Source organism: Oryx dammah, unplaced genomic scaffold (genome assembly GCF_014754425.2).
Source record: "Oryx dammah isolate SB20612 unplaced genomic scaffold, SCBI_Odam_1.1 HiC_scaffold_29, whole genome shotgun sequence".
NCBI lineage: Eukaryota > Metazoa > Chordata > Mammalia > Artiodactyla > Bovidae > Oryx > Oryx dammah.
The window spans coordinates 61,886,239-61,914,081 of record NW_024070213.1 but is presented as its reverse complement, the minus strand read 5'-3'; the positions used below and the strand labels follow the sequence as shown (position 1 = coordinate 61,914,081).

Here is a 27,843-nt window from a genome sequence, read left to right as displayed (position 1 = left end):
AAATGCTGCACACCTGAGAGATGCAGACAGAGAAAGAAAGTAGGAGAAGTGGGGGACCTAGATTTGCTAGTGAGGAAGAGATGGAGACACCTAACCAGGCCACCAACCACTGGCATACTATGGAGCTGACCTGTGTGAGTGGCAGCCCTCTCTCTGGGCATGACCAAAGCTAGAGGTCTTTTTTGGGAAATGAAGTGGTATGGCTGGCAGGTATGGGGATGGAGTCTGCAGCACACTGTAGGGAGAGTGCAGCAGGAGGATCCCCATGGTGGGGTAACTCTGTATGTACCCTGTGGCTTTTGGGATATAAAGGGGGAGAAGGAACAGAAATGGACAGATGAGGAAAGGACGGAGGCTAGCACTGGAATTGCTTCAGTCCTGGCCAGGCCAGCAGGCTTTGCTTCACTGTCCTGGTCTCTTCTGCATACCCCAGATCCACTGCCACTGCCCTGACTGTGAAGCACAGAAAAGGATCAGGGAGCATGCCCTCCATCCTAGGAGAACACCAAGTCTCCTCTACTGAGCCCCCCACCCTCAAGGAAAAAAGACTGATGGTTTGATGGTCCAGTTCTTTATTTAGAAACCTGATTGTTCTAGAACATGGTAGGTGGGTCTGTAGCCTACCCTTTTTGTGGGATTGTGTCAGAGATGGTGGGCAACTTTCTTCCCATTTTCTCAGCAACAGAGAGAAGGTGCTTCCACTCAGAAGCACAGATTTGTAGGGAACAGTGTGGAAAGGGAAAGGGGCAGGACATCTCAAGCTGATCTGGGGGAAGCAGGGAGGTGACTCTCAATAGGAGTGGGGCAAGGGTGGGGGGCCTACCTCTTAGGGCCTGCTGACCAGCCCCACTCTTCTTGCTCTCCCTGCTCTACTCAAAAGATCTCAAAATGTTCGTTAGGGAGGGGAAAGGAACCCACAAGCTGGGGGATGACAGCAGGGGAAGCCAGGAGGGAAGGAAGAGGGTGTGGGGAGAACCAGGGACAGTAGGTCACATAGGCCTGGGAGATCTCCAGGTCTCAGCAGTAGCAGCAGCACTTGCCCCACAGCCCCTCCATATCCCCAGGAGGGCCTCGGGGTCCACAGCTCACAGCTCAGCTCTCTGCTGTTTTGCCTTCAGGGCCCTGGGGGTTGTGGGAGACAGAGGCAGGGCCAGTCTAGAAGACTCTGGATTCTTTGGCAAGCTGATGGTGGTGGTCTCAGAAGTCAAATTCATCCAGGTCCCCAGTGCCCTCCCCGCCTGGGGAGCCCCACACCCGGCGGTAATTGCTCTCCAGGTCTTTCTGCCGCTGCCGCTCTTTCTGCGCCTCTTCAGCTCCCTGCACCTGGAGGAAGGCCACACGGTGGGGTGGGGAGGTGGGATAAGCAGAGGCTGTAGCAGACACTGGAGGATGGGGGTGGGCGGGCAGTTGGTGGTGGGGAGGCAGGAGCCAGCACTCACACAGGTGACTTGTAGGGCTCTTGCTGAGGGCTCAGCACCCAGAACTGATAGCCTCCTCTTATAGATGAGGAAACTGAGGCTCAGATAGAGGCGAGGCTGGGGGCTGCCTGGAGGACTCTAAACCTCACCCTCAACCCCTCAGCCTGCTGGAGGACAGGGAAGGTGGGAAGTCCAGGACTCAGGGGTGGGGTGCCTCTCACCAAGATATTGAAGAAAATCTCCTTGAGGTTTTTTGTGTCCTCATCAGTCAGCCAGCGTGCATCCTCCTCAGCCCCGTCTGTCCCTGGTCGGACAATTTTGATCTCAATTTTCCCTGGAAAGGAGTGGTATGGGCAGTGAGAGGAGAGGCCAGGTGGCAGCTCCAGTGTAGGTCTTCTGCCCCCTGGGTCCCCAGCCAAGGTCCCCAGCCCCTCCACTTCCAGCAGCAAGCCCTACCAACAGCTCTGAATCCAGCCCGCCCCCCAGGGCCCACCTTCAGCTGTGAGTCCCTCCCTCTCCAGCAGGTCTTTCACCAGCCCCTCGATTTGTTTCAGCTGTGGGTTTTCCCGTTTCATCTCGAGGACAGTCAGATCCTGATTGGGGCCTCCGTGACGGAGCTTGGTGACCCGGACCCGGACTCTGTGCTCAGGATCCTCCTCTTAGAGGGGGAGACACACAGGGAGACACAAAGCAGAGCCGTGACTCCAGGGTTAGGGGCTGGGGTGCTCGCCTCTCCCTAAGCCATCAGTTGGTTTCGGCAAGTTATTCCCTCTCAAACAGGTATGTGAGTCGGGGTTCAGAATAAATTAGGACCCATCACTCCCCACCCCATTCCAACCTATAAAGCTCCCTCCACCGACTGCAGTTTCCTTTCTTCCCTCTGGACCCAGTAATTCTGCCCATCACCTACAGGAAAACAACTGTTTTCTGAAGCAAAAATCAGAGAAGTTGGGGCCTGCAGAGAAGTTTGTTTTAAGGAGGAGGTTGGAAAACTTTGGTTTGGCACCCAACAATGTTGGGACTTGAAAGACATTTCAGTGTTTATAACAGAGATAGTAGGGTGGAAGGATTGAAACTAGGACGTTAGACCTGGAATGCCTGGCCTCCACACACACAGGACCCGTGAGACAGACACAAGGGACACAGCAGGAAGGGAATGAGTCTGTCCAGGCAATTGGCTTATGAGTAGCTAGGCTGCCCATTCCTCTCTGCTGGCTGAGGGCGCTCCCTGTGCAGTCCTAGGTGACGGAGCACCTGTCACAGGTGTGTGGTCTTTGGCCTGCACACTCACGGTCACTCATTTAACATCTACTCGTCAATCACAAGGTGCCGGCAAAGTGCTAGACACTGGATGTATAGAGCAAGGTAGGAAACAGCCATGCCAGCGAGCCACACAGGCTCTGAAAGCTGCTTCTCAAAAGGATCACTAGGAAGTAACCAGGCAAAGGGCTAGAGGTGTTGGGAAGCCCGAGAATGGTGTTCCAGAAAGAGCGAGAGGGTGAGCATTCTCAGAAGGGATAAAGGTGACGGACCTGGCCGTTTGTTCCTGTCTGACAGCCCTCACCTGTTGGTTGAGGGGGTTGGGGAGGCTTTTTGGGGACAACCCTCCTTTTTCGGTGCTTCTTCATCAGCTCTGGGCTCTGTTTTTCCTCCAGCCTTTTGATGAGTTTGTTGAGAGTGGATGTCAGGGCCAGCATAGCCCGATCGCGCTCTGACTCCTTCTTCAGCCCGTCTGGGTCTAGCTCTTTCTCTGTCTGGGAGGCCCAAGATGGGGGGTGGAGAGTCAGGGATCTGGGGAGTGAGGAGCCATCCAAGCTCTACCAAGGAGTAATGGCTAAGTCTCATCCTTCTCACAGATCCCCTTCCCCACCGTCCCAGTTTTAATTAAGAAACTAGCAGTTCAGGGGTCCCAGCTGAATGCCCCAGGCAGGCGAGGCGTGGCCCGGGTTCTCTCCCAACCCCTCGACTGGTTCCGCCTACCGGTGCAGGCAGCCGAGGAAGCTGGAAACTGCGGGCGGGAGAGCAGAGCTCACCTCCTGGATGATGTTCTCCAGCTCCCGCTCCATGCCAGCCTTCACCTCCTCCCGGAGCCGCTCTCGGTCTGATGGGAGCAGTATACCTTCCAGTTCCTTCTCAAATTCTCCCAGCAACTGCCGTTCATCCTCATCTTCGTCTTCATCCTCATCATCCTCCTCCTCTTCAACCTCGTTCTGCTGTTCTGGGTCGCCCTTTTCCTTCACCTCTGGTTCCCTGGAAGGGACTTCTGTAGCACTGTCTCCAGGCTGCTCCTGGCCTATGTTTGGCTTCCCCTGGATGGGTGAGGATCAGGAGAAAGAGAGAGATGGCAGATGGTTGGGCTTTCCATAGAGACAGTGTGGCGGCGGGATGTGGTTTAGTTGGGGACTCGTGAGCAGTAAAGGAAGTTGAGGCAGCTCTTCGGGCCCAGTTCAGGGGTGGTGTTCTGGGTGCCCCCAGCAGGGAGAAAGGTTCCAACCTTCCCGGAAGCAGGGCTCATACCTTTCTTGTTCCACCCTTCAGCTCCTCTATCAATCGAATCAAGTCTGCGGGACTCCGAATGACTTTGACCTGTACGTTGTTCTGAAAATCTGAGATGAAGAAATAGGAATAGATCATAAATTAATTCTACTTTTACTTCCTAAGAAGAGGAGTTGAGGAAGTCAAGGAAGGACATGGTCCCTGGCTCCAGGAACTACCTGTCTGGTCTGAGAGACAGTGGCCAACACACCCCTCCAAAGAGCACTTAGGGGGCCTAAGGGGGCCTCACAGGTGAGAGAGAGAAGGATGCTAACAGGCTGCTGAGTTACCTGCTCTTTCACATGCCACTGAGGCCTTCCTGGCAATCAACCTGGCTTTTAGGTCAACAGAAGAGATTCTGGGACCAAGGGCTCCTCCTCCCAGAATCCTGTTCTCCCCACAAATACAAACCCTTTTTTGTCTACTCAGTTCCAGGGATTGTATTGTAAACTAGATTCATTCTCATTTAATCCTGAAACAGCCCTCTAAGTTAGGGGTTACTGCCCACATGTTATGGGTGAGGAAATTGAGCTTGAGTGAAATTATCCAGGACTATAAAGTCAGGCAAGCAGTGGAACCACTACGTTCTGCTACCCCCCTAGGGAAGCACTGCTGTCTCTAAAAAGGAATCTGCTGCTGGCCTGGCTGCTCAGCCTCCTAGTGTCTAGGTCTATCCCCACGCCATGCTTGCCAACCTGAAAACACACGCAAGCAGTATAGGAGACATGGAGAGTTCACTCACCATCGGGAGAGGTTGGCGGTGGGTCTGTGGCTTCAAGGTTTGGTTCCTGCTCCTGATGGAGAGAAAAGGGCAGAGTCAAGTACACAGGCTTCTCTGCATGCCAACTACACTCTTAAGGCACTGCCTCTGGGTATGGCCTTGCATCCCTAGATAAAAAGAGGTCATCTCATAATGAACCTCGGCTTGAGTGGCCCTCCGACCCAAAGCCCATGTTCAGCCTCCTCAGGGAAGTGGCCAGGAAGCTGGCTCTCACCTCGGCCTGTGTCTCCTCCCTTTCTGGGGGCTGTTCCTCTGGCTCATGAAGCATCTTCCAGAAATCTGATTCCTTACTGTTCTCCTTGGCTGGGCTTGCACCTAGAATACAGAAAACAAAGAGAAACCTGAAAGGATAGATGGGATATGTTTCCCTCTTCTATTGTAAGGGGTTAGGGCCTATAGTACTCCTTCCCCCACCCCAAAAGTCAGGGCTGTTGGGCTGCTGAGGACAACACATCCCTGGGTGCACAGGACAGTAACACTGAAGAAAGGAAGAAGTGGAGACATGTGTCACGAACAGGTGACTCAAGGACCTACCCGCTTTCTTTGGTGGCACCACCCCAGGCTTGGTCTCACTCCACACTGGAGGGTCCGGGTCTTGCCGCCGCCCCTCTAGGGCCCTGTCTCCGTACTGCTTTGAGTCTACCGGGAGATAGCGTGTCAGCGGGACGGGGATACGTTCTCAGCATCTTGATACTTGGTCTTCTGCCTGCCCCCCCGGCTTTGTGTCTGCCTCCTCCCTGTCCTCTTCTAACTACTCACCAGCTTGCCTCTGAATGTAGGCCATGTACTCCTCAGGCTGCAGGGCGGGGTGGCAGAGAATGGCTTGGGGAGCAGCACTGGGTGGGGGCCGAAGGAGTGGGTGAGGGCAGAGCCGAGGAGTCCGAATGGTCAGCACGTAAGAACAGGACAAGGGCTCATCTACTCGGTCAATGTAGTCCCCAGAGATGCCAGCACCCTCATCACAGAGGAACTGCCAGGACAGGAGGATGAATAAATAGTCATCACTGCCAACCATTACCGCTATTCGTAAAGCAGCGACAGCTATTAAGGACTTACAGTCTGTCAGGCCCGGTGCTCTGCGCCTTGTGTACATGGTGCTATATGTGCATTGTTAGTGTTTAGTTGCTACCTTGTATCTGACTTTTTTGCAACCCTATGGACTTTTGCAACCCTATGGCTCCTCCCTCCATGGGATTTTCCAGGCAACAATACTGGAGTGGGTTGCCATTTCCTTCTCCAGGGGATCTTCTGACTCAGGGATGGAACCCCCATCTCCTGCATTGGCAGGTGGATTCTTTACCACTGAGCCTCCAGGGGAGCCCTTTACATGCATTGAAGTGAAGTGAAGTGACGTTGCTCAGTCGTGTCGACTCTGCGACCCCGTGGACTGTAGCCTGCCAGGCTCCTCCCTCCATGGGATTCTCCAGGCAAGAATACTGGAGTGGGTTACCATTTTCTTCTCCAGGGGATCTTCCCAACCCAGGGATCGAACCCAGGTCTCCCGCATTGGAGGCAGACGCTTTAAGTCTGAGCCACCAGGGAAGCCCTTACATGCATTAGCGCATTTAATTATCACGACAACCCAGTGAGGGAGGTAACAGTATCTCAACTCTGTGGCTCAAGATACGGGGGTTTGATATAGCTGAGGGACTTGTTCAGGCTGACCAGCTGGTAACTGGTAAAAATACGAATTGAACTTGGGCAGCTTAACTGTAGGTAACCAGCTGATTTCTGTTTCATGTTCTTGCTTTATGTAAATACAGTATGTACATACTTATACATATTTGATATATATTTTAATATATATTTGAAATATGTATATTCTGTGTGTGTGTGCATGTGTGTATGATTTAAAAAAACTTCAAACAGTTCTAAGGTCTTTGTATTAATCAGAAAGAGAGTAAAGATATCAATTAATGTTAGCCTTTGATTAGTTAGGATTCAACATTGTAATTTCTGGGGCTTCCCTGGTGGCTCAGCAGTAAAGAATCCGCTTGCCAGTGCAAGAGATGTGGGTTCGATCCTTGGGTCAGGAAGATCCCCTGGAAGAGGAAATGGCAACCCACTCCAGTATTCTTGCCGGGGAAATTTCATGGACAGAGGAGCTGGCAGGGCTGCTGCTGCTGCTACTGCTGCTAAGTCACTTTAGTCGTGTCCGACTCTGTGTGACATGGAGTTGCAAAGAGTTGGACATGACTGAGCTTGCACACACACACACTCTGTAATTTCTAAGGTAACTGTTACAAGTAGAAGAGAGGTGCCACTTCTGAGTGGCAGCCCAAGGAGCTCTGCAGATCCACTCCCTAGTGAAATTCCATAACTGGGGAACCCTTTTTTTTTTTTTTTTAACTCAGGCATTTAAAATCTCTGGAAATTTTCCTAAGGACGTACAACAAATTAAGAAACATCTATTCAAGAAAATCCACTAAATCTTGAATAGTGTAAGTTTATAGTACTTGGGCCATGACCCTCCTTCTTTCCTCTCAACCCTGACTTCACAGCTCAGACAGATATTCCATTCCAGGTTAATAAGGTCCAAAAAATGGGGCTTCTATCCCCTCAGCAACCAGTCAAGAGATATGGTATGTCACCAGAGGGGCAGGCCACCAATATTCCTCAATCCTCTCTAATTACAAGTTGCAGAGAATACCTGCTGAATACAGGCAAGAGACTGAGGACTCCCTCCACCCAGCCCCACTCATAGGACAGTGGCTGTACCCCAGGAGCACAAGGACAGGAATACTGGGCCTTGATCACCCTCACCACAGACCACTAAAAGGGCAGAGGCTTCACAACAGAGATGAGAACTGAGAGGACCAGAGGCTATCACCCCTGCCCAGGTCTCTGCTCATAAAACAGGAGGATCACTCTGACAGAACTGGGTCAGTGTCTCTGACATCAGCTCCACAGCAGGGGCTTAGAGATTCTCCCGGGGGAGAGGCAGTCCATTACAACAGAAAGCTCCAAAGCTCTTTCCAAATGAACTGACTTCTTGTGAAACAGTATGAGGAAGTTTAAACCTAAGGGCACTTTCCAAAAAATGAAAAAAATTGGCGGTAAGCACTAAAGAAGAGGCTGGTATCATCAAAAACAACCCTGGTACAGAAGCCCAAATTTAATTGGATCAGATTATGGAGCAACTTATGCCCCACATGTAAAAAACTACAGAGCAATTGGCTAGCAATTAATGAGTATGAACAGCTGGGTACGATATCGGCAGAGGCAGACAGATTAACACATCAGCAAGAGAGACAGTCAAAGGGAGCCCTGCTGACACACCATCATCCACTGTGGCTGTATGCATGCCCATGGCTGTGCCCTCAGAGGAGTGACATCAGTGGCTTCATACTGCAAGAGGAGTAGGCCTCATTAAAATAGCTCAGCCAAGTCACGAAAGAAACAAGCAAATGACCAAAACATGTCTCAGTATCCAAACTTGCTCCAATCTATTACCTAAAATATATTTTAGGTATATTTTAATATATTTTTGTTCACTTTTCAGCAAAAAATTATGAGATATGCAAAGAAACAAAGTGTGATCCATACACAGAAAAAGCAGGCAACAGAAAATGCCTGTGAGAGGACACAGATGTTAGATTTCAGAGAGAAACATTTTAAAGTAGTCATTATGATAAATTCAAAGAGCTAAAAATTTAAATCATATAAAGTATGTTCTCCTATAATTAAAAAAGATACATGCACCCCCTATGTTCACAGCAACACTATTTACAAAAACCAAAACATGGAAACAACCTAAATGTCCATTGACAGATCAGTGGATAAAGATGTGGTGCATATGCACACTGGAATACTACTCAGCTCTGAACAAGAATGAAATAATGGCATTTGCAGCAACATGGATGGACCTCTAGAGATTATCATACTAAGTGAAGTGATTCAGAAAGAGAAAGACAAATACCTTATTGTATCACATAAATCTAAAATATGATGCAAATGAACTTATCTATGAAACAGAAATCTACTCACAGACATAGAGAACAGACTTGTGATTGCCAAGAGGGAGGGGAGGTGGAGAAGAGAAGGACTGGAAGTTTGAAGTTAGCAGATGCAAAAGTGAAAGTCAATCAGTCGTGTCCAACTCTTTGTGACCCCATGGACTATAGCCTGCCAGGCTCCTCTGCCAATGGAATTCTCCAGCCACAATACTGGAGTGGGTAGCCATTCCCTTCTCCAGGGGATCTTCCCAATGCAGGGATCGAACCCAGGTTTCCCACATTTCAGGTGGATTCTTTACTATCTGAGCCACCAGGGAAGCCCAAGCAGATGCAAAGTATTATATACAGAATGGATACACAAGGTCCTACCGTATAGCACAGGGAACTAATTCAATATCCTGTGATAAACCATAATGGAAAATAATTATGAAAAAGAATGTATATACATGTATAACTGAATCACTTTGCTGTACAGCAGAAATTAATACAACATTGTAAATCAATTATATTTCAATAAAATACATTTTTTATAAAAACAGGGACAAAGTATGTTCTCTAACTACAGTGTAATGATATTAGAAATTAATAACAAATAAAAGCATAAATAAACAAACGGGACCTAATTAAAATTAAAACCTTCTGCACAACAAAGGAAACTATAAGCAAGGTGAAAAGACAGCCTTCAGAATGGGAGAAAATTATAGCAAGTGAAGGAACTGACAAAGAATTAATCTCAAAAATATACAAGCAACTTCTGCAGCTCAATTCCAGAGAAATAAATGACCCAATCAAAAAATGGGCCAAAGAACTAAAGACATTTCTCCAAAGAAGACATACAGATGGCTAACAAACACATGAAAAGATGCTCAACATCACTCATTATCAGAGAGATGCAAATCAAAACCACAATGAGGTACCATTTCACGCCAGTCAGAATGGCTACGATCCAAAAGTCTACAAGCAATAAATGCTGGAGAGGGTGTGGAGAAAAGGGAAGCCTCTTACACTGTTGGTAGGAATGCAAACTAGTACAGCCACTATGGAGAACAGTGTGGAGATTCCTTAAAAAACTGGAAATAGAATGGCCATATGACCCAGCAATCCCACTTCTGGGCATACACACCAAGGAAACCAGAATTGAAAGAGACACGTGTACCCCAGTGTTCATCACAGCACTGTTTACAATAGCCAGGACATGGAAGCAACCTAGATGTCCCTCAGCAGATGAATGGATAAGAAAGTTGTGGTACCTATACACAATGGAGTATTATTCAGCCATTAAAAAGAATACATTAAAAAAAAAAAGAATACATTTGAACCAGCTCTAATGAGGTGGATGAAACTGGAGCCTATTATACAGAGTGAAGTAAGCCAGAAAGAAAAACACCAATACAGTATAATAATACATATATATGGAATTTAGAAAGATGGTGATAACCCTGTATGCAAGACAGCAAAAGAGACACAGATGTATAGAACAGTCTTTTGGACTCTATGGGAGAGGGCAAGGGTGGGATGATTTGGGAGAATGGCATTGAAACATGTATATTATCATATGTGAAATGAATCGCCAGTCCAGGTTTGATGCATGATACAGGATGCCCAGGGCTGGTGCACTGGGATGACCCAGAGGGATAGTACAGGGAGGGAGTTGGGAGGGGGGTTCAGGATGGGGAACACATGTACACTCGTGGCAGATTCATGTCAATGTATGGCAAAACCAATACAATATTATAAAGTAATTAGCCTCTAATTTAAATAAATTCATATTTAAAAAAGAAATTAATAACAAAGATATCTGAGGAATTCATAAATGTGTAGAAATCAATACACTCCTAAGTAACCAATGGCTCAAAGAAATAACAAGAAAATTAGAAAATACTGAGATGAATGAAAACACAATGAAGACATAATATATCAGAACTTATGGATGCAGCTAAAGCAGTGCTTAGAAGAAAAATTTTACCTGTAAAGTATAAAAAAGAAGAAACAGATCAAATCCATAACCTGAACTTCCACTGTGAAACTAGAAAAGGAAAAGCAAACTAAATCCAAAGCAAGCAGAGGGAAAGAAATAATACAGACTAGAACAGAAATGAATGAAATAGAGAACAGAAAAATAATAGAGAAAATAAACTAAAAGTTGATTTTTGAAAAGATCAATAAAAGTGACAAAACTTCAGTTAGACTGATCAAGGAAAAAAGAGAAGACTCAAGTTGGTACAATTCAAAACGAAAGAAGGAACATTACTACCAACCTTACAGATATAAAAAGGATTGTATGGTCACCTATATGCCAACAAATCAGATAACTCAGATGAAATGGACAAATTTCTAGAAGGACACAAAATACTGAGTAAAGAAGAAAAAATCTATTCAAATAGACCAGTAACAATTAAAGAGGTAAAGTTAGTAATTAAAAACAACTACCCACACAGGGAAGCTTGGGTCAAATGGGTCTACTGATGAATTTTACCAAACATTTAAAACATAAAAATTCCAATTGGTCTCAAATTCTTCAAAAAAAATAGAAGAGGAGGGGCTTCCCTGGTGGTCCAGTGACTTGTTCTTCCAATGCAGGGGGCACAGGCTTGATCTCTGGTCAAGGAAATAGACCCCACATGCTGCAAGTAAGAGTCCGCTTGCCACAACTAAACATCCTGCATGCTGCAACTACAAGATTCTGCATGCCTGGCATAGACAGACAAACAGATAAATAATGCCTTCCCTGGTGGTCCACTAGTTAAGAATCCGCCTGCAAATGGGGACATGGGTTCGATTCCTGGTCTGGGAAAATTCCACATGCCACGGGGCAACTAAGCCTGTGTGCCACGACTCCTGAGACTGAGCTCTAGAGTCGATGCTCTGCAACAAGAGAAGTCCAGGCACTGAAACTAGAGGGGAGCTCCTGCTCTCCGCAACTAGAGAAAGTCCATGCACAGCAACAAAGACTCAGTGCAGCCAAAAATAAATAATTTTTTTAAATAAATAAATATTAAAAAAACCCCACAACACAAAGAAGAGGGAACACCTCCCAACTCATTCTATGAGATCAGGGAATTCCCTAATCCAACAATGCTTCTATTTAAAAAATAAATTTAAAATGTAATATTATATAAACAATAGCTAACTATTCTTTAACATCCACTATTTCAAAGGTAAAAAAAAAACCAAAACAAAAAAACCCAAAACTATAAAACATTGCTGAAAGAAATTAAAGACTTAAATGGAAAGATATCCTAGTTCACATATTATAAAATTTAATATTGTGAAGATAGCAATAGATTTAATTGCAATCTCCATCAAAATTTCAGGTGCTTTCTTTGCAGAAGTTATGTTCCTAAAATTCACATGAAAATTCAAGGAACTCCACATAGCCAAAACAATCTTGAAGAACAGGATTGGATTTCAAATCGTACTTATAGATTTCAAAGCTTGCTACAAAGTTACAGTATCAAGATATTGTGGTACTAACATAAGTATACAGACCAATGAAACAGAGTTGAGTCCGGAAATTAACCTTTACTATTATCATCTTTCAATAAGGTTACCAAGATCATTCAATGGGAATTGTCTTTTCAACAAATGATGCTAAGTCAAAAGGATATCTACAAGCAAAACAATGAAGTTTGACTCCTACTTCATACCATACATAAAAATTAACTCCCACTGGCTCAAAGACCTAAAGGTAAAAGTATAAAACTCTTAGAAGGAAACATAAGTGTAAGTCTTCTTGGCCTTAAATGAGGCAATGATTTGTTAGGTACAATATCAAGAGCACAAGTAACAAAAGGAAAAAAAAGATTAATTGGAATCCATCAAAATTAAAGGCCTTTGTGTTGTAAAGGACACCATCAAGAGTGTGAAATGACAGTTCACAGAATGGGAAAAAATATTTGCAAATCATATATCTGATAAGGAACTTGTATCTAGAATATATAAAGAACTTTTACAACTCAATAATAAAATGACAATGCAATTTTCAAATGGGCGAAAGATCTGAATAGACATTTCTCTAAAGAAAAAAGACAAATTGCTAATACGCCCATGAAAAGTTGCTCCACATTGTTAACCATCAGGAAATGCAAATCAAAACTACAATGAGATGCCACTTCATACTCACTAGGAAGGCTACAGTCAAAAAGATTAAAAACATGGCTTTACTGGTGGTCTAGTGGTTAAGAATCCACCTGCCAATCCAGAGGACATAGGTTCAGCCCCTGGTCTGGGAAGATCCCACATGCCAAGGAGCAACTAAGCCACAACTACTGACCCAGCAAGCTAGAATCCAACAGCCACAACAACTGAGCCCACGTCCTGCAACTACTGAAGCCCGCTACAAGAGAAGCCACCTCAATGAGGAGACTGCACACTGCTACAGAGACCCAGCGTGGCCAAAAATAAAACAAGATTAATTAATTAATTTTTAAAAAGGTGAAAAACAAGTGCTGATGAGGATGTGGAGAAATTCAAACTCTCACCCACCACTTGTGGGATTATATAATAAAACAATGGGACTGTTTCAGAAAAAGTCTGGCAATTAAATATAGAATTTAATGAAAGTCTGGCAATCTAAAAATATTAAAGTCTGCAATTTAATCTAGAATTACCATATGATCCAGCAAGTCTATTCCTTGGTATATACCAAAAGAAAAAACCACACAAAAACCTGTTCACATTATGTTTAAAGCACCATTGTTCATAATGGCCAAAAAGTGCAAACAACCCAAGTGTTCACCAACTGATGAAAGAATAGATAGAATGTGGAATATTATTTGGTAATAAAATGTAAAGCAGTACTGGTACATGCTACACACAGATGACTCTTGAACACATGATAAATGAAAGAAGCCAGACATAAAAGGTCACACATTATACACCATTACATCTACAGAGTGAAAGATGAGAGGTTGTCTGGAGAGGTGGATGGGGTGGGGAGTGGAGGTAGAATAGAAAGCAACTGCTCAAGGGTAGAGGATTTCTTTCAGGGTGATGACAATGGTCTACAATTGATTGTGCTGATGGCTGCACACCTCTGAATACATGAAAAAACCACCGAAATACACCCTGAATTGTGTGCTATGTGACTTATATCTCCATAAATGTGTTATTTAAAAAAAATAAAAAGACAGAGCAAAACTTCCCACTGAGATGAGAGAAAAGCAGCATCATTAAGATAAACCAAAAGCAAGGAAGGAGAGAAAAAATGGAACAAAGGAAAGCATAACATAAAATGTTAGACATATCCGAATATATACACACACATATATAAATGGCTAAAAATGTTTTAAATACAAGTACGTGCTATTTGGAGACACACTTAAAACATAAGAATATAGAAAAGGTAAAAACAAAAGGATGAAAAAAATCAGTAAACATAACTCAATCAAAGCCGTTATAGCTATATTATTATCACAGCAGAGACTTAAAGTAAAAAAATTACTAAGATAAAGGTCAATTCATAATGTTAAAACATTCAATTTATGAGGAATAATAATTTAAATTGTGTGCAATTCTTTATTTTCCTTGTCTGTCTCTCCCAACGAGATGAGGCATTTTTGTCTCATGTTCTCTTGAAATATCTCTAGCAACTAGAACAGTTCCTGGCACATAGACGCACTTAATAAACATTAGCTGAATAAATTGATACATAGCCCCAAGACACAAAAAGCAACAGCTGACAGAATAAAGAATAAGTAAAAACAGACAAATCCATAATTATAGTGGGAGACAGATCAGTAAGGATATAAAAGATTTGAACAGCATGACCTAAAAGACATACAGAAAACATCATGCCTCACAGTAGAGGACATGTTCTTTTCAAACACAAAGAATCATTCATAGACACTGACATACACTGTACTGTACCAGTCTCACCAAATTTGAAAGGACTCAAATTTAATGGTATAACCATGAAAGTCTATGTAACTATAATTATATATATATATATATATATATAAAAGATAATCAGAGAAACTTGAAATGCTTGACTATTTGGTGATAAGAAATTATGGTTAATTTTTCAAGTGTGATATAGTACTGTGGTTATATTTTTAAACGAGCTCTAGTCTTTTAGGGATAACACAGAAATATTTAAGGATGAAATGAGATGATGCCTGCAACCTGCTTCCAAATAAGCTGGGAGTGGAAGTATAGTGCATGGAGGTGGGCGAAGGGATAGGTGAAATGAGACTGGGCATATTGGTTGAAGCCAAATGAAACACAGGGAGGTCACTGGACAATTCTGGTTTTGTTTTTCATTTTCTGTAACAGAAAGTTTTTACACACAATCTTTAAATATATATCACCTGCACCCAGCAATTATACTTTATGTATAATAGAATTATCTTCTGTAATGACAAAAAGTAGGAGGGAAATGATTTTAAGCATACAGTAATGGTGACAAAGTGATAGAACATTCGTACAATGGAATATTATGTAAACATGAAAACAAAGAATAAAGTTCTAGACGTACCGCCCCTGAAAGATCGCTAAGAATTATTGTCAAGATGTATAAAAATAAGGTGGTACAAAGTATGTTTAACGTACTGTGCATTGTATATTTTAAAAAAGGGGGGAACAGGAAATAAGAATCTCTAATCACAACTGCTTTTAAACACACAAAGAAAGGCCAGAAGGCCACAGAATAATAAGAGCAGGGTTACTGGGCAGTGGGGGACGGCATGATGGGAAATGAGCAGGTGGGAGATAAGTTTGGGAGGGAAAATTTTTATCACACACCTTTATACTTTCTGGGTTTTGAGTTATGGGAGAGTATTATCAATTTGAAAATTAGATTAAAAAAACTTAAAATAGCCTCAGAAAACCGTGACATATTTGTAGTAGTAACTGGAGAGAAATTTGTAAGAGGATGTAAAAGAGGAAAAGATGGAAATGAGTTAAGTACTCAAGAAATTAGGGGGGAAAAAAGCAAATTAAAGCTGAAAAAAGTAGAAGGAAGGAAAAGAATGATTAGCCTGGAAATAAATACAATGGAAAACAAATATTGAATTGATACAGAAGCTCAACAGAGCTGAAATTAGTTCTTGGAAAATAAAACTAATAAAACTGACCAGCCTCTAGAGACTGACCAGTAACAAAACCTGTGGGTGCTGTTGAGTCACTTAGTCATGTCCAACTCTTTGAGACCCTATGGACTGTTGCTGCCAGGCTCCTCTGTGCATGGGATTCTGCCATTTCCTTTTCCAGGGCCTCTTCCCCACCCAGGGACTGAATGTGCATCTCCTGCTTGGCAGGTGGATTCTTTACCACTGAGCCACTTGGGAAGCCCCATACTTCCTTTAGCATTTTCCAAATTCATTACACTCCAGGGTTTTCCCTATGGTATGCATTGTGGTGTGATATACTCTAATATAGCTGTTTTATGGACAAAGGTTTTTCCACATTCATACATTCATAAGGTTTCTCCTCTGTGTGAATTCTCAGGTGTATTCCAAGAGCTGAATTTTGGGTAAAAGCCTTCCCACATTCACTACACTCATAGGGTTTCTCTCCTGTGTGAATTCTCTGGTGTGCACTGAGATCTGACTTCTGAGGAGAAAGTCTCTGCACCCTCACTGCATTTTTAGGATTTTACACTTGTGTGAATTTTCTGATATACTCTGAGGATGGAATCACATGCAAGAGGAATAACCTGAAAAGAGGAATCTAATTACAGATGCTACAACAGTTAGAACTGGACATGGAACAACAGACTGGTTCCAAATAGGAAAAGGAGTACATTAAGGCTGTATGTTGTCACCCTGCTTATTTAACTTATACGCAGAGTACATCATGAGAAATGCTGGGCTGGAAGAAGCACAAGCTGGAATTAAGATTGCTGGGAGAAATATCAATAACCTCAGATATGCAGATGACACCACCCTTATGGCAGAAAGTGAAGAACTAAAGAGCCTCTTCAAAAGCAGAGACATTACTTTGCCAACTAAGGTCCGTCTAGTCAAGACTATGGTTTTTCCTGTGGTCATGTATGGATGTGAGAGTTGGACTGTGAAGAAAGCTGAGCGCCGAAGAATTGATGCTTTTGAACTGTGGTGTTGGAGAAGACTCTTGATGAGTCCCTTGGACTGCAAGGATATCCAACCAGTCCATTCTGAAGGAGATCAACCCTGGGATTTCTTTGGAAGGAATGATGCTAAAGCTGAAACTCCAGTACTTTGGCCACCTCATGTGAAGAGTTGACTCATTGGAAAAGACTTTGATGCTGGGAGGGATTGGGGGCAGGAGAAGGGGATGACAGAGGATGAGATGGCTGGATGACATCACTGACTCAATGGATGTGAGTCTGAGTGAACTCTGGGAGTTGGTGACGGACAGGGAGGCCTGGTGTGCTGCGATTCATGGGGTCGCAAAGAGTCGGACACGACTGAGCGACTGAACTGACTGATTGACTGAAAGAGCCTCTTGATGAAAGTGAAAGAGGAGAGTGAAAAAGTTTGGTTAAAGCTTAACATTCAGAAAACTAAGATCATGGCATCCGGTCCCATCACTTCATGGCAAATAGATGGGGAAACAGTGGAAATAGTGGCTTACTTTATTTTGGGGGGCTCCAAAATCACTGCAGATGGTGATTGCAGCCATGAAATTAAAAGATGCTTGCTCCTTGGAAGGAAAGTTATGACCAACCTAGACAGCGTATTAAAAAGCAGAGACATTACTTTGTCAACAAAGGTCCATCTAGTCAAGGTTATGGTTTTTCCAGTGGTCATGTATAGATGTGAGAGTTGGACTATAAAGAAATCTGAGGGCAAAAGAATTGATGCTTTTGAACTGTGGTGTTGGAGAAGACTCTTGAGAGTCCCTTGGACTGCAAGGAGATCCAGCCAGTCCATTCTTAAGGAGATCAGCCCTGTGTGTTCATTGGAAGGACTGATACTGAGGCTGAAACTCTAATACTTTGGCCACCTGATGTGAAGAGCTGACTTATTTGAAAAGACACTGATGCTGGGAAAAATTGAGGGCAGGAGAAGGGGACAACGGAGGATGAGATGGTTGGATGGCATTACCAACTCAGTGGACATGGGTCTGGGTGGACTCCAGGAGTTGGTGATGGACAGGGAGGCCTGGCATGCTGCGGTTCATGGGGTCTCAAAGAGTTGGACACAACTGAGCAACTGAACTGAACTGACAGAGATTAGAAGGAAATAAGCACCTTTATACCAAGAAATTGGAAAAATGAGACAAATTAGACCGATTTCTAGAAAATATACTAAAACTGACCCAAGTAGAAATAAAAAAACTTTGAATATTCCTAAAACTACTAAAATAAATGAATCATAAGTAAAAATCTTCGTACAAAGAAAACCTAGACCAAGATGATTTTCCAGGTGAATTCAAGCAAACATGTAAGAATAAAATATTACAATCTTACACAATCTTCAGAATATAGAAAAGGTGAACATTTTTTGACTGATTTTTTGAAGCTAGCATAACCTTGTCTAAAGCATAAGGATAGTACTAGAAGGAAAAACTAAGGTCACTCTCTCTCAGGAGATACATACAAGATCCTTAAAAACATCACAAACTGAGTCCAACAAGATAAAAAAAGGATACTCAAAGATAATACATATGAACTTTCCTGGTGGTCCAGTGGTTGAGAATCCACCTACCAACACAGGGACAGGGGTTTGATTCCTGGTCCAAGAAGATTCCACCTGCCTTGGGGCAACTGGGCCTGTGTACCACAACTAGAGAGTAGCCCCAACTCGTTGAAACTAGAAAAAAGCCAGCATGCAGCAACGAAGACCCAGTGCATCCAAAAATAAATAACTAATAGTATTTTTTAAAAGATATTTTTAAAACTAGATGCATCTCAGGAAAGCAAAATTGGTTTAACATTAGAAAATCGATAAATAACTTAATGTCAAATCACAGATACACAGAACAAACCGGTGGTTATCAGCGAGGAGATGAAAGGCTGAGCAATATAGGGGCAGAGGATTAAGAGGTACAAACTATAATGTATAAATAAACCACAAGGATATACTGAACAACACAGGGAATACAGCCAATATTTTATAATAATTATAAATGGAATATAACCTTTAAAAATTGTGAATCATTATACTGTACTCTATAATTTACATAATTCATAATCAACTATATTTTAATTAAAAATTTTGGGATTGGGAGGGAGACTCAAGAGGGAGGGGATATATATGCACATACAGCTGATTCACTTTGTTTCACAGCAGAACTAACACAATATGATAAAGCAATTATATTCCAATTAAAAATTTTTTAATTTTTTAAAAATAAGAGCAAAAAAAAATCTCACTGTAAAAAAGAAGCTAACAATGGTTACCTTTCTACAGGGATAGAAACAGAGTGATGAGGGGAAAGTGTGTTAAGACTTTTCTCTGTACACTTTGTAAAGCATTTCTATATTAGAGCTATGAAAATTCATACCTATTCAAAAATTAAATATAAAAAATTTTCTAAGTGTGAAAAAAATCCAAGAAGTCAGAAAGAGAACAGAACTTAAAGGAAGTAGAAGGAAATAAATGAGAAAATAGTGATGTTCCCCTTCACGGATCACTGCCTCATTATGGAGAAGGGGCCTATGTATCTTGGAGACGCCATAAGCCAATCCATGCAGGCCCACCCAAGGGCACAGGTCATAGTGAAGAGTTCTGACAAAATGTGGTCCGTTAGAGAAGGAAATGGTAACTCATTCCAGTATTCTTGCCTGGAGAACCTCATGGACAGTATGAAAAGGCAGAAAGATATAACATCAGAAGACGAGCCCTCCCCTAGGTCAGAAGGTGTCCAATATGCTACTGGGGAAGAGCAGAGGGCAATTACCAATAGCTCCAGAAAGAATGAAGCAGCTGGACCAAAGTGGGAATGACGCTCAGCTGCGGATATGTCTGGTGGTGAGAGTCAAATCTGATGCTGTAAAGAACAATAGTGCATAGGAATCTGGAATGTTAGGTCCATGAATCAAGGTAAACTGGATGTGGTCTAGCAGGAGACAGCAAAATTGAGCATTGATGACTTCAGTTCAGTTCAGTAGCTCAGTCGTGTCCGACTCTTTGTGACCCCATGAACTGCAGCATGCCAGGCCTCCCTGTCCATCACCAACTCCTGGAGTTCACTCAAACTCACGTCTATTGAGTCGGTGATACCATCCAGCCATCTCATCCTCTGTTGTCCCCTTCTCCTCCTGCCTGCCCCCAATCCCTCCCAGCATCAGTCTTTTCCAATGAGTCAACTCTTCGCATGAGATGGCCAAAGTACTGGAGTTTTAGCTTTAGCATCATTCCTTCCAAAGAACACTCAGGACTAATCTCCTTTAGAATGGACTGGCTGGATCTCCTTGCAGTCCAAGGGACTCTCAAGAGTCTTCTCCAACACCACAGTTCAAAAGCATCAATTCTTTTGCCCTCAGATTTCTTTATAGTCCAACTCTCATATCCATACATGACCACTGGAAAAACCATAGCCTTGACTAGACGGACCTTTGTTGACAAAGTAATGTCTCTGCTTTTTAATACGCTGTCTAGGTTGGTCATAACTTTCCTTCCAAGGAGCAAGCATCTTTTAATTTCATGGCTGCAATCACCATCTGCAGTGATTCTGGAGCCCCCAAAATAAAGTAAGCCACTATTTCCACTGTTTCCCCATCTATTTGCCGTGAAATGATGGGACCGGATGCCATGATCTTAGTTTTCTGAATGTTGAGCTTTAACCAAACTTTTTCACTCTCCTCTTTCACTTTCATCAAGAGGCTCTTTCAGTCAATCAGTCAGTTCAGTCGCTTAGTCGTGTCCGACTCTTTGCGACCCCATGAACTGCAGCACGCCAGGCCTCCCTGTCCATCACCAACTCCCGGAGTTCACTCAGACTCACATCCATTGAGTTGGTGATGCCATCCAGCCATCTCATCCTCTGTTGTCCCCTTCTCCTCCTGCCTGCCCCCAATCCCTCCCAGCATCAGTCTTTTCCAATGAGTCAACTCTTCGCATGAGATGGCCAAAGTACTGGAGTTTTAGCTTTAGCATCATTCCTTCCAAAGAACACTCAGGACTAATCTCCTTTAGAATGGACTGGCTGGATCTCCTTGCAGTCCAAGGGACTCTCAAGAGTCTTCTCCAACACCACAGTTCAAAAGCATCAATTCTTCAGCGCTCAGCTTTCTTCACAGTCCAACTCTCACATCCATACATGACTCCTGGAAAAACCATAGCCTTGACTAGACGGACTTTTGTTTGCAAACTAATGTCTCTGCTTTTTAATATGCTATCTAGGTTGGTCATAACTTTTCTTCCAAGGAGTAAGCGTCTTTTAATTTCATGGCTGCAATCACCATCTGCAGGGATTTTGGAGCCCAAAAAAATAAAGTCTGACACTGTTTCCACTGTTTCCCCATCTATTTCCCATTAAATGATGGGACCAGATGCCATGATCTTAGTTTTCTGAATGTTGAGCTTTAAGCCAACTTTTTCACTCTCCTCTTTCACTTTCATCAAGAGGCTTTTTAGTTCCTCTTCACTTTCTGCCATAAGGGTGGTGTCATCTGCATATCTGAGGTTATTGATATTTCTCCCAGTAATCTTGATTCCAGCTTGTGCTTCTTCCAGCCCAGCGTTTCTCATGATGTATTCTGCATATAAGTTAAATAAGCAGGATGACAATATACAGCCTTGACGTACTCCTTTTCCTATTTGGAACCAGTCTGTTGTTCCATGTCCAGTTCTGACTGTTGCTTCCTGACCTGCATATAGGTTTCTCAAGAAGCAGGTCAGGTGGTCTGGTATTCCCATCTTTTTCAGAATTTTCCACAGTTTAGTGTGATCCACACAGTCAAAGGCTTTGGCATAGTCAATAAAGGAGAAGTAGATGTTTTTCTGGAACTCTCTTCCTTATTCCATTATACAGCAGATGTTGGCAATTTGATCTCTAGTTCCTCTGCCTTTTCTAAAACCAGCATTTGGAGAAGGAAATGGCAACCCACTCCAGTAATCTTGCCTGGAAAGCACCATGTACAGAGGAGCCTGGCAGGCTACAGTCCGTGGGGTCACAAGAGTCAGACACAACTTAGCGACTAAACCATCCACCACTACAAAGTGAATAGCCTAAAGATAATGTGTGAAAAGGATATTTGCCATATACTAGCTAGTTTTTTGGTGGGAGGGTGGGAGTCAAGGAAGACTTCGGGTTATTTTTTCATCAATTTCCATTTTATACTTATTTATAATGGCCATTTTATTTTTTACTAATACTGTAAAACTATGAAAATGAATAAAATACTAAAAGTTTCATATATAAAAAAATAAAATCAGCTTGAACATCTGGAAGTTCACAGTTCCCGTACTGCTGAAGCCTGGCTTGGAGAATTTTGAGCATTGATGTCTTAGGTATCAGTAAACTAAAATGGACAGGAATGGGAGAATTTAATTCTGATGATACAGATGACCACTGTATCTACTAACTACTGTAGGGAGGAATTCCTTAGAAGACCTGGAGTAGTCCTCATAATCAACAAGAATCTGAAATTCAGTACTTGGGTGTGGTCTTAAAAACAACAGAATAATCTCGGTTCATTTCCAAGGCAAACCATTCAACATCACAGTAATTCAAGCTTATGCACCAACCACTGATGCAAAAGAAGCTGAAGTTGACTGGTTCTAAGAAGACCTACCGCACCTTCTAGAATCAACACCAAAAAAGATGTCTTTTTCATCATAGGGGATTGGAATGCAAAAGTAAATTAAGAGATACCCAGAATAACAGGCAAGTTTGGCCTTGGAGTACAAAGTGAAGCAGGGTTAAAGCTAACAGCGTTTTGTCAAGAGAACATACTGGTCACAGCAAATACCCTTTTCCAACAATACAAAAGAAGACTCAACCCATGGACGTCACCAGATGGTCAATACTGAAATCAGACTGATTATGTTCTTTGCAGCCAAAGACAGAGAAGCTCTATACAGTCAGCGAAAACGAAACCTGGAGCTGACTGTGGCTCAGATCATGAGCTCCTTATTGCAAAATTCAGGCTTAAATTGAAGAAAGTAAGGAAAACCACTAGGCCATTGAGGTATGACCTAAATCAAATCCCTTATGATTTTACAGTGGAAGTGAAAAATAGATTCAAGGGATTACACCTGATAGAGTGCCTGAAGAAGTATGGACAGAGGTTTGCGACATTGTACAGGAGGTGGTGACCAAAACCATCCCAAAGAAAAAGAAATGCAAGAAGGCAAAGTGGTTGTCTGAGGAGGCTTTACAAACAGCTGAGGAAAGAAGAAAATCAAAAGGTAAGGGATAAAGGGAAATTTATACCCAACTGAATGCAGATAAATAGCTGTGAAAAGAAGAGAAGCAAAAAACAAAGAAGAAAAGGAAAGATATACCCACTTGAATGTAGAGTTCCAAAGACTATCAAGGCAAGATGAGAAAGCCTTCCTCGATGATCAGTGCAAAGAATAGAGGAAAACAATAGAATGGGAAAGACTAGAGATCTCTCCAAGAAAATTAGAGATACCAAGGCATCATTTCATGCAAAGATGGGCACCATAAAGGACAGAAATGGTATGGGCTTAACAGAAGCAGAAGATATTAAAAAGAGGTGGCAAGAATACACAGAAGAACTGTACAAAAAATATCTTAATGATCCAGATAACTACAATGCTATGATCACTCATCTAGAGCCAGACATCCTGGAATGTGAAGTCAAGAGGGCATTAGGAAGCATCATTATGAACAAAGCTAGTGGAGGCGATGGAATTCCAATTGAGCTATTTCAAATCCTAAAAGATGATGCTGTGAACATGCTGTACTCAGTATGTCAGCAAATTTGGAAAACTCAGCAGTGGCCACAGGATGGGAAAAGGTCAGTTTTCATTCCAATCCTAAAGAAGGGCAATGCCAAAGAATGTTCTAACTACCATACAAATGTGCTCATTTCATATGCTAGCATACGCTCAAAATCCTTCAATCTAGGCTTCAGCAGTATGTGAACGAAGAATTTACAGAAGCATAAGCTCGGTTTTGAAGAGGCAGGGGAACCAGAGATCAAATCACCAACATTTGCTGGGTCATGGATAAAGCAAAGGAGTTCCATAAAAATATCTGCTTCAGCTTCAGTGACTACACTGAAGCCTTTCACTGCATGGATCACAACAAAGTGTGGAAAACTCTTAAAGAGATAGGAATACCAGACCACCTTACCTGTCTCCTGAGAAACCTGTATGTGGGTCAAGAAGCAATAGTTAGAACCAGACACAGAACAACTGACTGGGTCTTAATTCAGAAAGGAGTACAAGGCTGTATATTGTCACCTTGCTTATTTAACTTATATGCAGAGTACATCATGCAAAATGCTGAGTTGGATGAGTCATAAGCTAGAATCAAGATTGCTTAGTGAAGCAATCCCACTGCTGGGCATACACACCAAGGAAACGAGAACTGAAAGAGACACGTGTACCCCAGTGTTCATCACAGCACTGTTTATAATAGCCAGGACATGGAAACAACCTAGATGTCCATAAGCAGATGAATGGATAAGAAAGCTGTGGTACATGTACACAATGGAGTATTACTCAGCCATTAAAAAGAATACATTTGAATCAGTTCTAATGAGGTGGATGAAACTGGAGCCTATTATACAGAGTGAAGTAAGCCAGAAAGAAAAACACCAATACAGTATACTAACACATATATATGGAATTTAGAAAGATGGTAATGATAACCCTGTATGCGAGATAGCAAAGAGACACAGATGTATAGAATGGACTTTGGGACTCTGAGGGAGAGGGAGAGGGTGGGATGATTTGGGAGAATGACATTGAAACATGTATACTATCAGGTAAGAAACGAATTGCCAGTCTATGTTCGATACAGGATACAGGATGCTTGGGGCTCGTGCACGGGGATGATCTAGAGAGATGATATGGGGTGGGAGGTGGGTTCAGGATTGGGAACTCATGTACACCTGTGGCTGATTCATGTCAATGCATGGCAAAACCAATACAGTATTGTAAAGCAAACAAAGTAAAAAAAAAAAAAGATTGCTGGGTGAAATATCAACAACGTCAGATATGCGGATGACACCACTCTAATAGCAGAAAGTGAACAGGAACTAAGGGTGAAATAGGACAGTAAAAAAGCTGGCTTGAAACTCAACATTAAAAAAACTAAGATCATGGCATCCAGTCTCATCACTTCATGGCAAACAGATGGGGAAAAAATGGAAGCAGCGACAGATTTTACTTTCCTGGGCTCCAAAATCACTGCGGACAGTGACTACAGCCATGAAATTAAAAGACGTTTGCTCCTTGGAAGAAAAGCTATGACAAACCTAGACAGTGTCTTAAAAAGCAGAGACGTCACTTTGCCAACAAAGGCCTGGATAGTCAAAGCTACGGTTTTTCCGGCAATTATGTATGGATGTGAGAGTTGGGCCATAAAGAAGGCTCAACGCCAAAGAACCGATGCTTCTGAATTGTGGTGCTGGAGAAGACTCTTGAGAATCTCTTGGACTGCAAGGAGATCAAACCAGTCAGTCCTAAAGGAGATCAACCCTGAATATTCATTGGAATGACTGTTGCTGAAACTGAAGCTCCAATTCTCTGGCCACCTGATGAGAAGAGCTGACTCACTGGAAAAGACCCTAATGCTGGGAAAGATTGAGGGCAGGAGAAGTGGGCGACAGAGAATGAAGTGGTTGGATGGCAACACCGACTCAATGGACATGAATTTGAGCAAATTCTGGGAGATAGTGAAAGACAGAGAAGCTTGGCGTCCTACAGTCCATGGGGTCACAGAGTCAGACACAGCTTAGTGACGAAAACAAAACGAAGATGTTAATGAAGTAGTAATTAGTGGTAACAATTATTCAACATTGTTAATGTGCTTACTGCTACTGCATTGTACACTTAAAAATTGTTAAAATGGCAACTTTTAATGTTTGTTTTACTATAACTTAAAAAGCAATAATTAAAAATAAATGAAGAATGCCTTTATGTTAAAAAGACATTTAAAAAATGGGCAATGCACCCAATTCACCAATATCTGCATTCCCGATAACCCGGTGATTCGAGTAGGTATTTCCCTGGAGAATCTCTTCCCCATTCACAATGTGGTCTACATAAAGGGCAGTAGAGTTGAAATCCAACTGTTCCTCAATAGAGGAATGGATAAGTAAACAATGAAACACAGTGCAGCCATTAAAATCATTGAACTGGATCTCCATGTCACGCCACAGAACGGTAAATACCTCCATTAGTGAAAAAGCAGAACTATGCTGATGATAATTTTAAAACACAAAACTATGCATGTTGCCTGTGATATGCGTAAAAGTGAAAGTGAAGTCGCTCAGTCGTGTCCGACTCTTTGCGACCCCATGGACTGTAGCCAATCAGGCTCCTCTGTCCATGGAATTTTCCAGAGTACTGGAGTGGGTTGCCATATCCTTCTCCAGGGGATCTTCCCAACCCAGGAATCGAACCCAGGTCCCCCGCATTGCAGGCAGACGCTTTACCATCTGAGCCACCAGGGTAGCACTAATAAAAGTACAAAGCAACCACAGAGATGGTTCTGGTTGTTTCTGGAGACAAGATGAAGAAATGAGATGGTGGGCTTTAACTCTATCATTAGCATTTTATTCATCTTATTTAAAAAAAACAGATCTGAAGCAAATATGGCAAAATGTTTAAACATCTGTTTAACTTGTCTATGACATTATTTCCTGTATGTCTGAAATGTTTCATAATTAAACATTTTAGTGGGAAAAAATCTCAGAGCTCTCTGAAATCCTATTTAATATAAGTGAGATAGGGATCCAAATTTATTTAATTCCAGATGGCTAACCCACTGTTCCCAAACTCCATAGAAAATGCACTTTTACCAAACTCTGTGCACCTGCTCCCACCAAGGAGGCACCTGGAAGATGGAACTTCACCAGGCCAGCCCTGAAGTGGGGGATTCAGTCAGTCACTAAAGCTATTAACTTGGGGGCCCATCAAAAGCTGAAAATGAGAAGCAGTCAGATAGGAATACCATCAATTTTCTGCCACCAAAACCTCCAGACTCCCCAGAAAATATGTTGTTTTTTTGTTCTAGGTATAGTAATAGTTCCCTACTCAGATCCCAGCCCTGCCCACATTCTGTTCTCATTCCTTCTCCTATACCTCAACCTACCCTCCTTTCTACTAAGTCCACCCAGCATGTAAACCTGCTCCTACCTTAACACGTGAAACAACAAGCACAAAGTCCCACCCTCCCAAGCCCACACCCGTCCCCTTCAAATTCAGACTTCTTCAAAGACTTCCACTTTCTCACCACGGTGCTCAACACCTCAGCTTCACCAGCCCACTGAAACTGCTCTGCAGGAAACCGCCAATGACCTTGGGCACCGAGTCCAACCAAGGACTGGTCAGGGGAGGCTGCAACAGGGCACTTACCAATCCTCATCTGGCTCCCATCCCTACCACCCGAATTTTTATTTCCACGTTTGTGTGTTGCTTTTATTAAAATAACAATTCCTATGATCGCTCACAAGCAGCTTTTAATTCTCCACTTCCTTGAGGTTCAGACGCAGCCAACACCACGGGCCAGTTCCTTCTCGAGTCATGTCCTTTCTATGTTCTGTGTCACCACAGTCTCCTTTCTGGCCCCTTCTTCTTGGCAGAGACACCTTCTGCCCAGGCTTTCAGTAATGGCTTCCTTGAGCTCTGTTCCAATTTTCTCACAATATCCTGTCTCTTTGGGTGGGATTTCATCCATACTACAGCTTCAATCATAACCAGTAGGTTGATGGCTCCGAACACTGGGTTCAATTTAGATCTCTCTCCTGAGCTGCAAACCCAGAGATCCCACAGCCTCCTCATATATATACATGGATGCCTATAGCCACTACAATCATCCTATTCAAAACCCAAACCAACATTTTCCTTTACCAAACCTACTGCTCTTCCCACTATACCCATCCTGGGAATGGAAACCACCATCTATCCAATTGCTCAAGCCAGAGACCTGGGAATCTCACTCTGTTAATTTTGCCCCTTGAATCTCTCCAATAATTCAAATGTCTTCATCCCCGGGCCACCTTGTTTTCTCACCTGGATCACTGCGACCACCTCCTCACTGGTCTCCCAATCATTTGATTCACTCCGGCCAGAGAACATCGATA

General features: G+C 42.9%; 1 protein-coding gene across 7 annotated transcripts in view; it reads right to left on the bottom strand.

Moving 5' to 3' along the window:
- Window positions 1-555: 555 nt before the first annotated feature.
- The window catches only part of OS9 (OS9 endoplasmic reticulum lectin), a 36,266-nt gene continuing 8,978 nt past the window's right edge, over window positions 556-27,843 (bottom strand). For 2 of the 7 annotated variants that reach the window (XM_040233087.1, XM_040233088.1), the window contains exons 6-15: window positions 5,494-5,704; window positions 5,269-5,373; window positions 4,949-5,049; window positions 4,696-4,747; window positions 3,936-4,024; window positions 3,452-3,727; window positions 2,983-3,172; window positions 1,912-2,076; window positions 1,640-1,752; window positions 556-1,323 (exon numbers count right to left, since the gene is read on the bottom strand). In XM_040233087.1, the coding sequence (XP_040089021.1) occupies window positions 1,198-1,323; window positions 1,640-1,752; window positions 1,912-2,076; window positions 2,983-3,172; window positions 3,452-3,727; window positions 3,936-4,024; window positions 4,696-4,747; window positions 4,949-5,049; window positions 5,269-5,373; window positions 5,494-5,704 (1,428 nt within the window). In that variant the 3' untranslated portion in view covers window positions 556-1,197. The remainder of the gene's footprint in view (window positions 1,324-1,639; window positions 1,753-1,911; window positions 2,077-2,982; window positions 3,173-3,451; window positions 3,728-3,935; window positions 4,025-4,695; window positions 4,748-4,948; window positions 5,050-5,268; window positions 5,374-5,493; window positions 5,705-27,843) is intronic. The other 5 variants (XM_040233091.1, XM_040233092.1, XM_040233089.1 and 2 more) reach the window with 3 other exon arrangements.